This window comes from Bactrocera neohumeralis, chromosome 4, assembly GCF_024586455.1.
Source record: "Bactrocera neohumeralis isolate Rockhampton chromosome 4, APGP_CSIRO_Bneo_wtdbg2-racon-allhic-juicebox.fasta_v2, whole genome shotgun sequence".
In the NCBI taxonomy this organism is placed as follows: Eukaryota; Metazoa; Arthropoda; class Insecta; order Diptera; family Tephritidae; genus Bactrocera; species Bactrocera neohumeralis.
In genome coordinates, this window is record NC_065921.1 from 15,120,608 (window position 1) to 15,134,350 (window position 13,743).

A 13,743-nucleotide genomic window follows, 5' to 3' on the forward strand; every position below is an offset into this window, starting at 1 on the left:
CTAATTGGTCAAAAATAATTTATCGTAAAATAGTTGTATAATTAAAGTTGTATAATTAATCTTCTATAATATGGATTATACGTTATTGCACTCCGCAATCTGTACAGTCTACCCCCATTTACTTTGCTTTCTTCTGCTTTACTTTGAACTTTATTTTGTGTTTAGGCAAAACAATTTGAAATCTAAATCTGAAATAAAAGCTAATTTACTCTAGTATACCCAGACCTACTTTGCTCTTAATCTAGTCTGTTTTAATCTATTCTACTCTACTTCCAATCTAAGTTTCTCTACTCTGTCTTATTCTACTTAAGTTACTCGACTCTAATCTGCTCTTTTTTATCTTAGATACTCTACTCCAGAAAGCTTTATAGATTCCTCTATTCAAGTCTAGTCTACTCTGCTCTACTTTATTCTATTTTACTCTGCCTTACTGTATCCTTTACTTTGTGGATATACAAGTATGTACTTGTATACTTATAGCGTCATGATCGTATTATCGTCAGTGTACACGCGGATTAGTCTCTCCGTGTTTGAGATATCGATCTGAAATTTGGACACGTATTTTTTTCCTAAGAAGCTGATAATTTGTTGAATGTCGGACAACTCTTGCATATATCTGTCCTAGAAAGTGATAAATTGATCGATGAAAATCATGTTTTTGTATGAAATTTTTTTTGTTTGACAAGATATTTTCACGAAATTCGATATGGATTACCTTTCAAGGCTACGGCGCAATATCCGAAGAAATTGTTCAGATCGGACGACTATAGCTTATAGCTGCCATACAAGTTGGCCGATCAACTCCAAGTTCTTATATAGAAAACTCTTTTATTTGACAAGATATCTTCACGAAATTGGGTACAGATTGTTGTCGCTGACAATGCTACAATTTTGAAAGTTATTGTGCAGATCGGACAACTATAGCATATAGCTGCCATACAAACTGGCATATCAAAAAAAAAAAATTATCTGTTTATACTCTTTTATTGTAAAGAATTGCACCTGGAAAGGGTATTATAGCTTTTATGTAGCCGCGGTTAACGTATTTTCTTGCTTTCAATTAAATCCAAGCCATTTCATTTCAAATATGAAATTTATATATTTTTAAATACCTCAACCAAGTTCATATTCAACAAACTCAGCTTTATTTGAAATCAGTGACGCCTGATTATTATGCAATACACGTATTTGCTTTGCTGTTGTTGCTTGACACAAACGACAAACTCCGCGACAGCAAAAACAGTACAACATGACAACAACAACAAGAAGAATCAAAGCTTATAATATGTACAAGCGTAAAATGAGAAGTTAGGGAGCGCGCTTTACATATGTATATGTGTGTATGCATATATATATTTATAATGTTTGTATGTGAAAAATATTGAATTTATTTGAGCACTGCTCAGGAATGCGAAGCGCACAGGTGTTGCGGCTCTAACATGGTGACGCCACGTAACGTTACTCACCTGATCGACGCTTCAACGCACGCACACACACATACATATGCAATTGAAATAATTCTTATGAAGCGCTTAAGCACGTCAGCCTTTTTCACCATGTCGGCGCTGCGGCTGCGCCTGTCTTCCGCTCGCTGTAGCGCGCAGGCGTCGCTTACAATGAAAAACGCGCGGGTGGGCAATGCAGTAGGCAAATGTATTGTATGTGCTTATAGTGTATGTAGCGTGTGTGTTTGCGTGCATATTTTTTGCGTGGCATTGCGTTTAACAAATTAATCGAAGGTTGGTCTTCATTCACTGAGGCAGCGGCGCGCCGACCCGCTTTCCAGCCGCTGCTGTCACCGCCACTGCGCCTTGACTTAACTTGGCCGCCTTCTGCTGTTTTTGGGCGCGCACTTATGGGCCAGTCGCCAAAACGTCGCTCAATTTTTCACCGTCTTTATGGCACAAAAGCCACACACAACTCATTCGCTGTCAGTTGGTGAAGCAGCAGCGCGCTAAACGATACGCGTTAATCGCAGACACGCATCGGAAATTCATTTTAATAAAACTACACACACGCACATACATATTTTTATATGAAAAGAAAAAATTAAAAATTGAAAAGTTGAAATTTTCACCGTAAAAAGTGCATTTTGTCGCTGTCGCCGTTGTCGTCGGCGTGGTCGTTCTCGTTGCCGTTAAGAATTCTTAATTTGCATGCATTACATTTGAAGAAAATATTACAAGTGCATAATTTTACAATTAAATGTGACAACGTTGTGTATTTGTTGTTGTTTTTGTGCTTTCCATTGTGCATATACGTGGCTGCCGCGGCATTAAAAGCCACAAGTGCCAGCCAGTGATTTTTTGCTCGTTTACATAAAAATATTTTTTGTTGTTTTTATTGTTTTACTTTCCACTTGCCGTGTGTGTGCTTTTTCCTGCTATTTTTTATATACGTTTGTCTTAAATTCTTTGAAAATTCTCAAACCATTCCTATCCGCATCAAGCATTTGAGCATTCTACGTGCGCGAGTTCGTCGCTTGAGTCTTTTGATTCGCCTACTAATTGTTTAACAGTACGCGCTTTACACACGTACACACGTACACATCTCGGCAATTTGTATACAATTCGTCACAACACTCGGTCAACAGCCGGCAGTCTCTGTGTATCTCGTGATTTATTGCCTTCTGCCGTTTGACGCTCCTCGCCGATCTACGCCCCGCCTTCGTCGCGTCTTCGCCTTATCAGCAGCGCAACACAGCAACATAGAATGGGCGTGCTGTGGCTCATTACAAAGTACCTGCCATGTGCTCGGTAATATAAAAAAAGTTTATGCGTATTTATTGCTTCTTCTTTACATCTTTCTGTTGTCTGTCCGTCCGTTTTATGTGTTCTACAAACATTCTTTATGCGTGTTCTACATCCGCGCCGCACTTGCTACAAGCAGGTGGGTGGCTTAGACATACTTATCTATACTTAAAAGTGGATATATACTCACACGCATACATACATACACACACTTGTTAGTAGTTACACTCATGTGTTTTTAACGACATATTTCGCTTTGAATTGTTGTTGTGCTTTTGACATTCGGCCAACTTTCTCCGCATTCACAGGTGTTTCATGTCTCATTTTGGTATTTCTTAAGTGATTTTTTATCTTTGAAAATTGTGCTTTTTATTGTTGCGTGATTCAGTGCATGACCTGGAAGGCGGGATTTTTTTAAACCAGCATTTGTAGCACATTTGTTTTTGTATTCATAATATTGAGAGCGCGTCAATTTAGTATTTTATGCGTATAGCGTTGACATATTTAAAATTTTTTAACTCTTGACGCAAGCGTTGAGAGTGAAGTGTATATTTGTGAATAATCAATAACTTTTTAAACAATAGAAGATATTAATAAAAGTGCCCACTCATACACATGTACCTTTGTGTGAATTATTATTTCGTGGTAGAAAACAGCCTTGAATCGTTTAAGGAGGTTTTTCTTTACATTTTATAAAAAAAACCCACAGTAATAAAGCATTTTTTCTATACCATAGAAAATAGAGATTTCAGTAAAGAAAAAAGACATAGGCTTTTTTGAAAAATCCGATTCTTTGACGTGAAAATTTTCAATAGAAAATTCTTCTGCTTTTTTGACATTAATTCAAAATGAGTTGATAAAGAGTATTTCAAATAAAAAGTTTTAGAATCAGCTTACCTCTAATTTCTTGAAAGGGAAATGTTATTTGCAAAAGATGAAAATAGGAAACTCAAAAATCATTTATTTGAAATGTGCATATACATTTTGATGGGATGTGAAAATGGTCTTATACAAAAGCTCTAAATCTGTTTATTACCTACATTTTTGCCATGTACTTTTTTGACATAGGACTCGTAGTTTTGTCGGAAACCGAGATAAACCTTTTTAAAAAATATCAATATCTCTTCCTCATCAATCGTTTGAAAACGGGTTGCACGGAGCGACAATTTCACTTTGGGGAACAAGAAAAAATCGCACGGAGCCAAGTCTGGTGAATACGGTGGGTAATTGATGGTATTCATTGCGTTTTTGGATTTAATTTCGTTGACAATCGTGGCTGGATGGAATGATGCATTATCATCGTGTAAAATCCATGAATTCTTCTTCCAAAATTCAGGCCATTTTGGATATTGTCACGTAAACTCCTCAGTAATGCCGAATAAGCTCCTCATTGACCGTCCGTCCCTGCGAAAAAAAATTTATGATGCTGAAAACCACGAATATCAAAAAAACAATTACAATTTGGTGTGGAGTTTTTGGTTTCGGCTCGTTTTTTTCCTTCCATTCTGATGATTGTTGACTTGTTTTTATGTCAAACACATAAACCCATACACCCATCGACGGTTATGATGCTCTCCATGAATGTGGGATCAGAAATGGCACGAACAAGCATGTCCAAAGAGACCTGTTTCGGTATTCTTTAAAAAAAATCAGATTTATCGGAACGAGTCGGGCGCGAGAGCGCGTTCCATAACCAAAATATCCACCAAAATCATTCGAACGGACTTGTCGAGCTCTCTTTCTATCTCTGTAACACTTGCCTAATGATTTTCAATCACCATATCCTTCACTTTTTTAATAGTTTCATCAGTTGAAGAGGTCAAAGGTTGTCTTTGAAAGCTTGGTACCACTCATTGGTTTGCGTATTTGAATCGCTGTAAGCTTTTTCCAACATTCTCAACGATTGTACACGAAATTTGGTTAGGCAATCAAAATTTGAGACAAATCCTTTTCGATGTTTTTATTCATTGTAAAAATCGCAACGCGTTACTGAGGTGTACCGACTTAACCAGCTGCTGTAAACAAACTAGTAGACAGATCGTGCTCATATTTGGCATAGTAATTAAGGACAATTCTGCCAACTTAGCAAAATACATTTTTTTTGAAATATCATTAACCCGGGGAATTTGATAACAATTTCCACTTTAAGTTTTGAACATTGCGTCGTTTAAACAATTCCCAGGTTAGACCTCTCATGTGATGAAAATCATTGGTAGCAGAAACAATTTTTGAGGTGTATAATCTAATAAGATCAGTTAAAAATTTCTTAAAAATATAACTCTCTTTTATTTTAACAATGTTATGTGATTTAATTGTCTTTATTTACTGGTAATTCTGCTTAGCTTAGGATCCGAATCGATTTTCTAAACGAGTCATCAAAGGATAACTATTATTGTATATACCCAATATTTTTTAGTTAATTATTTACTTTAATATCACTTTAGTAATTAATTGCTACTGGCATGGCATATAAACTAAATAATATGCTTAACATTGATAATTTAAAATAATGTAATTATTTAAAGTAGCGAACTAACATTGATTAAAATATATCTCCTAAACCACTTTTAAATTTGAAATTGGAAAATTGAGCGGAAAAATATTTCTTCTTGAATTTTTGGATAAACTTATAAACATATCACCGAATACAGAAAATTAAAAGAGCATATAATGTTTTAAAATATGCTGCCGCTTAAGTTAAATGGTACAACAACAAAATGAGATATATATATAAATCTACTCTGTAGTTTGGCTAAAAAAAACAAAAAATAAATTGAATACTGCGTTCTGTATACATTTAACCATTATGCCTTAACGGTCACATTTATAGGTATGGGGAAACTTTCTCATATTTAGTAATAGCGCTGCATATTCAAGAGCTTATCTCTGCCATCACACATCTACCAAATATTAACATAGAAATACAAAAACCCAACACCGACTTTCTTAAAAAATCTTACACACAAACATTCAGTATGCATTCCAACCAACAAATCGCCAAAGAACACTCACAATGTTCCAGAGAAAACCGAATTGTCATTGAAATGCCCACGGCCAAGGCATGTCGACAGTCAATCACCAAATGTTGGCGGCATTTGCTTTGAAGCCTGCCACAAAAATAACAAAACACACGGCTGGACAGTGGCACATTGCGGTGCACTTCCTGGTGTCCCAAGCAACGGCCAAAAAGTTCAATCACCTCTCGCGCTGAGTGCGAGTGTGTGTGTGTCGCTAACAGCTCCCCACAACTCAAGGGGACAAACACTCAACACCTCACACACTTCAGTGAATAAATATTGCATATTATTATTACTTTTTGGACACAGGTCAAGCAAATGTGCGGGGACACAAAGGAACAAAATACAAAAAAACAATTAAACCACAACAAAGTGCAGGCGTACGAAATATGGCGAACAAACAAAAGTTAGCAGGGCTTCATTAATTTTAGTTTTTGCGCAAGTCCTTTACTTTTCGCCTGAGACTTTGAATTGCGGTCACAAAAGCAAAAGCAACAGCGAGCGTATAGTGTAAGCAGCCCCTCAAATGCAATATTTATAATTCTTAATTTGCAATTATTATATTTTTGTTATTTTTGCACTTGGCTGCTCAAGCTCTTGTCGCCCTCTGTGTGTTACTTAATTTATTAATCCGCCCAAAAGTGTTATTCTCATTCTAAATGTGACGCTGCAAGAACGGGCCAAGAAAACCGTCGAGTCATTGCGTTTGCTGCGCCAATTTCGCGCTTCATTGCCATTCATAAATTGTTGTTTTTATTATTGTACACAGCAATTTAAGCAATTTGGCACAGCTGTAATTTAACTTAAATTATATTCATTGACGCTTTCTCGGAAATCGAGGTTATTGTTATTAATAACGATATTTTTTAAATTGTTGTTGTGTGTTCCAGATTTTTAAATATTTTTTGATTATTCTTTTCATTTATTTGTTCTCTTTTTTTTTGTTTGCAGCATCATGGTGTCACGCCGCAAGATTCTTTCACGTTCTAGAGATGATCTGAATTTGGATCAGACTTTTAGTCCACAGGAAGAGGAGGAGGATGTGTGGTATCAAAAGGAGAAACTCTATAAGGTAAGTGACAGCTCAAATGTGCTTTAAGTTTTCTTATTTTTCAAAATTGAAAAGTTTTTGTAGTTAAATTTAATTGCAATGTAAGCTTAGACTGAGAGATAACATGCTAATAGCTTCTTTTGTTGCCTTTCAATAAATTTTAAATTGATAACAAAAGCTTTACTGTTCTTCCCAAAAGCTATCATACAAACCGTCACCTAAAATGCAAAACAACGTATCATCAAAATAATCTAAATTGAGTTTTTTATTGCTTACGATTCACTACATCATATTATATATACAGTAGTATTAAATTTGTAGCTGCCGCTGTCAGATCTAACCAATATGTAACCAGTGTATAACCAATTTATGACCAAAACTGAAATTTTGTTTCAATATCAGTGGTTTCTATTACATCGTATTTCCTTCGCTTGTAAACTTATGAAAATTGAAGTTACATTATTTTGCATTTTAGGTGACGATATACAACATTAACTACGGATAATGGTTTTAACTGATATTTTGTCAAAAGACAGACAGTTTACGATTATTTTTTTAAATTGCGAAATAGTACACAATTCGTATAATTGTATAACTGAGTGCGTTTATATACGAGAGTCCAAAGAACTAAAGCATAAAGTTAGTATAAGGTTCAGCTCAGCAGTTTCTTTGGCAAATTTAAGTACTGAGCGACATTGAAATAATTTTTCTTCACTGAAATACCTTCACTTTGTAGCTAGCGTATGAAGGATGCTGCAAAAGTCAATGACTAACTAGAGACTAAGTGCGAAAACTAGAAAAAAAGGAAGTTAAAACAACCCTATAAATATTTAAAACATCAAAATTAAAGCAAACTAATTTTGAGTGATAAAAATTTTTCACTTTGGAAAGTCCATAAGATTTTATATTCTTTTCTAAGACGGCGGCGTAGGCACCGCTTACGATTGTATTTGGGCATTTTAAATTCATCTAAAATTTTCGAATTTGTGCTGAGTGAGCAGTATTCGATATCGCGGTAAAATCATATATTAGTAAAATCGATATTAGTCTTTTTAACATGCACACCTGGCAATTTTAGTCTCAGAAAATACTAGTATTTCTACTATCGAAGTGGAATCCCAGTGATAGCCGGGGTGGGCATCAGTACCGAAATTTAAACTTATAAGACTGTAGTTTGGATTTAAGAAAACATCTAATACAACTGACTGCCAAAAGAGTATTGAGTATTACAGTATTAATATACGTATATTAGAAAGATCCATCCTCCGCTCTGCGAGCTGACACTTTGCGTCATATTATCAATGTGAAGGCTAAGTTTACAATGTTTTTAAATTATTCTATGTATTACATAGATTTTTAATTTTCAGATATTTAGGTTGGTATCTTACTAGAAAATGCATAAGCAAATATCTTCTAAAGTAAACGTTTCGTATAACCGATTTTAGTTTTTTAATGTAAATCAAAAAATAAAAAAATAATAAAAATAAAATAAAAAAAATTTATAAATTTTTTATATATAATTTGTTCTATAAATTGTAAATTAAATTTTTGGATTTATTTTTTTTTTTAATTTCCTACATTTGTATTTTCTGAGTGCAGAGTATGTACACTTCTGTTACTCATACGCCATGTGTGCCTACGAGCATATTAAAGGACTAAATAATGAAATTTTACATATGCCAAACACATGTAAATGTATTAGTAAATGCAGAAATGACTAAGTAAGTAAGTTAAATAACAAGCAGCGAAGTTTCTTTTCACATAGAAACATATGTGTTATCACGTTTGCAATCATACACAATATTTCGATGACAGTTTACCAATTTTTATAGTCGCATTGAAGCAGGCGTTCGTAGTCTTGACCCCATTAATAAAACGGCACGTTCCAGCCAAAAATATTGTACAAATATAATACACAAAAACAAAAAATGCAGCTATGTTTACTAGCGCCAATGTAGTTGCATAGATATACGCACTACTGGCGCAACAATATTTGTGAAAATGAAAAATGTAAGGTATATTGTGTAAATGTAGGTACTTCTTCACAAAATTTATACAAAACATGAAAGGAATGTAAATTCGGATGCAACCGAACATTTTATACCCGAGCATCGAAATCCAAGCAATTAAATATATACATATATGTGCATATACTTGTATATAACTCATACACTGACCGTCATATTCGGCTTAATGTTAACAAATTTTGAAGCTTCTAAAATTTTTTCGTTTGCTTGGAATATTCTTCATTTATTCTTTCATAGACTCATTCTTCCTATGTGAAGTTCAAATGAAAATACACTTGTTCGCACTCACGTACGAGCATTCTTTTGCTCTTACTCATGTTCTTAATTCATGTTGCTTCTTTTTCATGCTGTTGTATGGAAAGTTTAATTTTGTTGTCATAATGTATTTAACGTGTGTCTTAAATGTTTAAATTTGACCACTGGATTAACTATGCATATCAAATTTCATATAATAATAATTATGTAAACATATAGTACATTATACAAAGAGTGGCTTAAGCAAAAATTATACAGTTTAAGCGATTTCACTTAAATTAAAGTAAGGAAAATATGCGTAGCTGTGGCGAATTAGGTTAGTGAGGGTTTATTTTGAGAAGGAGTTTTGCCTAAAGCATACTTAAGCATACATGACAAGAATTAGAAGATTTTATTCTTAGCATGTATGCTTAAGTATGCTTTAAGCAATATACATACTATATACATGTACCTTAGGGTGGGTCAAAAGACGAATATTTTTCGCTTGGAACTCTGCAAAATTGATTTAGATAGGTCTTCCTCAAATACGAGCTCTTAATTGTAACGGCAAGGTCCTCTGCCTTACAGTTTTCTATGTTTTTTCTCTTATTATCAGATAGAAAAATTCTTATTTCAACTACTTAAAACAATATCTTCTTACATAGATTTCGTAGGTAATCGAATACTCCACAAAAAAAGATCCATCATGATTTTTTCGTATTTCTACCCGTTTGAAAGTTATTAACAGTAAAATTTTGATTATTTTAAGGAAATTTGTTTTTTTTTTTCTTTTGAGTTTTATAACTCAGTGACAGTAAAATAACATTTTAAATTACACAACTCATAGTCTTTTAGGAAATTTACTGTTCTATAAAGTGATCTCTTATTTTTCGTGTCGAAGGATTTCTTTTTTGCCCCACCCCATTATACATAAAGAGATAAAAAAGCTTACTTCTGCTTCAAAGCAAACAATAAGGTACCCAATATTCCTTAGATTGCGAAATATCGTATATAATGATTGGCATTTAGTCTTAACATTGGCTAGTAGGAGTTTGTTATGTATTTATATTAAAAAAATATATATATATAAAAATATTTTTTGATCTAAAATCTTTGAAAATTCTTAAAAACATTTTAAACAGTTTAATTTAAAAATAAATACTTACAGCATTAACAAAGCAACCCGACGAATTTTGTAGTAGTTATAAGGTCATGCTTGAACAATGAGTCATGGGGAAGTATAATATATACGTATACAGGCTCACAACTATATTTACGAGATACTGACCATTCAGAGAGCATTTTGACTTTCAAATAAAATCATTTCTCCTTCTTGGCATCGAAAAAATCTAAAAAAATTGTATTGACTTTGCTACTGGTAGACAAAATACGCAAGACAGGATTATAGATTATATGATGAATCTTAGTGAAATAAAGTAGGTATACGATTATTGGAGAGTGGAGCAAAGTTAGTTGTTTCTGGGTGCTAATGCTAGTACAGCTCTTAAAGTAATGAAAAAATTAGCTGTTTGGAACAGCTCTAGTGTTAGAATACCCTGTGGCTACTCGATAAGTAAATAAAAATATTTAAAATATTTTATTGAAACGTAAAAGAGTGCTCATGGAAACTTGTGCGAAAATTTAAGACAAAATAATGATTTTAGTGACTCAAATATATTTAAAAATAATCACTGCAAGCGACAAACACTTGCAATTAAAAGTATTCATTTATTTTAATTTTCTAAAATCATCATAAACATCACTTAAGCAACAATAAAAAAGTAAGAGCCTATTATGAGCTGAACAAAACGCCACTTCCGCGACAAATAAAATGCGATGCGCATAAATTTTTAAAAACTTTAAGCCAAACGAACGCTTAAAAAAACGTAATTTATTTGTTTATATATTTAAAAGGTATTTGCAAACTATTTTCAACAGCTTCAAGTATTATAATCGAAAATTCGCGCGCATGTGTGAGTATGTGTGTGTGCGCGCTTATTTTTATCGTTATGACTATTTCGTGTGCATTTCGCGTTGTCAAACCAACATAATCACGCTTTAATTTGGCGTTTATTAGCGTACGAGCCAGCGAGCAAGCAAGCCAACTGGCTGGTGAAGATCACACACACGCGCTGGCCATGCGGAAAACGCACAAAAGAGGAATAGCGATAGAAAAAATAGTGAAAAAGTGCAAAAAGTGAAGCATTGGCATCTTGAAAAGCTCAGCGTTGGTATGACTGCCGCATAAGTGCTTGCTAAGAGCATACTATAAGTGTGTGTGCATGTATTTATGGGAATATATACATATATGTGCGTGTTTTTGTGTGCGAATTTGCATACACAAAGCATGTCGTCATTTCACCTGTCAATAAATACCGTCTTCAGCATATATAATATTATCACCACAATCATCAACATCGTCAACGAAAGTTTGTTGTTGTTGCTATTGTGCAAGCACACACACACATGCATATTCTTATGTTTACTGTAGTGGTATGCAAGTATTTCATTAGCGTACGTGCTTTGCCTCGAGCGAAATGCTAAATTATGGCTGGGGAAGTTAATCGTCTGTATATTTATCGTGTGACTCTTTCTCTGCGGCGTGTGACGCTGCTGGAAGGCGGTGCGGTGAACGCAATGCGTCGCGCTAACAAGCATTTCTTACGTAATTTCACTTTGGTCATCAAACGTTGCAGACGCTTTGGGTGGACATTCACTCACAGCGCCGATTTACGAGTCTTCAGCTGTTGCCATTCAAAGCGCTCAGTCACTCAATTAGAGTCTCAGCACTCAGCGCTTTCACTCAATATGAGCTAATCATGCATTCATTGCACTCATTTCAGTCACGCTGCGTCTACTCAACAATAAATTTGCCTCAAATGTTGCAGCTACTATGAAGAGTTAGTGTTGTATGTCTAGTTTCGCAGCGCCAGCGCCTAACTAGCTATTAGTTTAAACTGTTTCTCTCTCTTTTTATTGACTTTTTTCGATAAAAATTTATAACACAAAAAATCAAGTTTATTGTAGTTGTTGCTTCAGCCTTATATTTATGGTTTTTGTGACAACTTTCTTTTTGCGATTCACGCTTTATGCCAACTGCTGCTACAATTGGCTGGTTAGTAAGCGATTTGATGATGATGACTTTTAATGTTTTCCATTTTTTGGATTTTTTTGCTATTTTTATTTTCTATTTTTTTTGTAATTATTTTCGTAATTTGTTTTTGTTAATTTTTTTGTTATTTTTATTTTGTATTTTTAATTTTTTTTTGTTACTTATTTTTATTTTTTTTTTTTAATTTTTTCTTCAGGTTTCACTGCTTCACTTTCATATTACTTTCCGCTGCCAACTTCTGCTCATTGCTTTAATTGCGTGTAGTAAAACGCTAAGCCGATACAATTAATCTCACTTAAGTGGTTTTGATCAGCCATGCGTAGCGCAGACTCAAGTATATTTATATATGTAGATTATTATATACATATGTATAAAATAGGCAGGCTGCTTCAAATAAATATATGTATACTCGCATAAAATTCGAAATGCACACAGCTTACTAAACAGCTGGAGAAATTTCTTTTTGGTTATTTAGTAATTTTCAGTCAGTCAAACCCCTGTGGTTTGATCAAAGTGAAATTAAATCATCTCTTGATAAATTGGTGTGTTTAAAGATGATTTTGTAGCTTAATTTGCAAAGCCGAAATTGGAGATATTTGAGTAACTTTTGCAGTCATGTGTTTGATTTATTATGAACGATCCCCACAACTATACTCATAAGAGTCAGTTTCTGAAAAATTAACCATTTTTTGATCACATAAGCCCAATTTGGTATATTCTTGTAGAAGATTGTACCTTCTCTATTCAACTCTGCAGCTCGAATTATTTTCTCCTGCAGTAGATTGAAAAAGTCGCATGACAGGGAGTCGTCTTGTCTGAAACCTCCTTTGGTAAAGAACGACTCGGAGAGGTCCTTCCCAATCCTGACGGAGCTTTACTTATTGCTTAACGTCGCGTGATTGTCACGGTATTTTTCCAAGATTTGACGCATGATGAATATCTGGTCAGTTGTTGATTTTTCAGGCCTAAAACCACACTGATGAGGTCCAATCAGTTTGTTGACGGTGGGCTTTAATCTTTCATACAATACACTCGATAGAACCTTAAACGCGATGTTAAGTAGTACCGCGGGATAGGTAGTTGGTGCAGATTATGGGGCCTCCCTTTTTGAGAATTGGGCTGAGCACACTTAAATTCCAATCGTTGGGCTTGCTTTCGTCTGAGCATATTCTACAAAGAAGCTGATGCATGCTCCTTATCAGTTCTTCGCCACCGTGTTTGAATAGCTCCCCCGCCCCGCCGCTTTGTTGCTCCTCAGGCGGGTAATTGCTATTCGATCTTTTTCATGGTCGGGCAATGGAGCGTCTGCTATCAGGTTCACCATCCCTTGGTGTTATGCTTTTGCTGACATTCAGCAGGTTGTAGAAGTGTTTCCTACATAATTTCAGTATGTTCTGGGCATCAGTCACTTGATCACCTCTATATATATTATTCTTTATTTTTATTAAGTTCTCTGTATATCGTTAAAACGAAAGCTATAAAGCCTTCAGTATAAATATAAAAATATAGGTTTGCTATCTGATCAAAATTGACCCGGACTGACAAAAAAAAA

The 13,743-nt window shown here is 34.4% G+C and overlaps 1 protein-coding gene across 2 annotated transcripts in view; it reads left to right on the forward strand.

Annotated features, from left to right (window-relative positions):
• Positions 1–13,743, forward strand: part of LOC126756330 (uncharacterized) — a 140,976-nt gene that overhangs the window by 48,144 nt on the left and 79,089 nt on the right. For both annotated transcript variants that reach the window (XM_050469307.1, XM_050469308.1), the window contains exon 3: positions 6,719–6,839. In XM_050469307.1, the coding sequence (XP_050325264.1) occupies positions 6,723–6,839 (117 nt within the window). In that variant the 5' untranslated portion in view covers positions 6,719–6,722. The remainder of the gene's footprint in view (positions 1–6,718; positions 6,840–13,743) is intronic.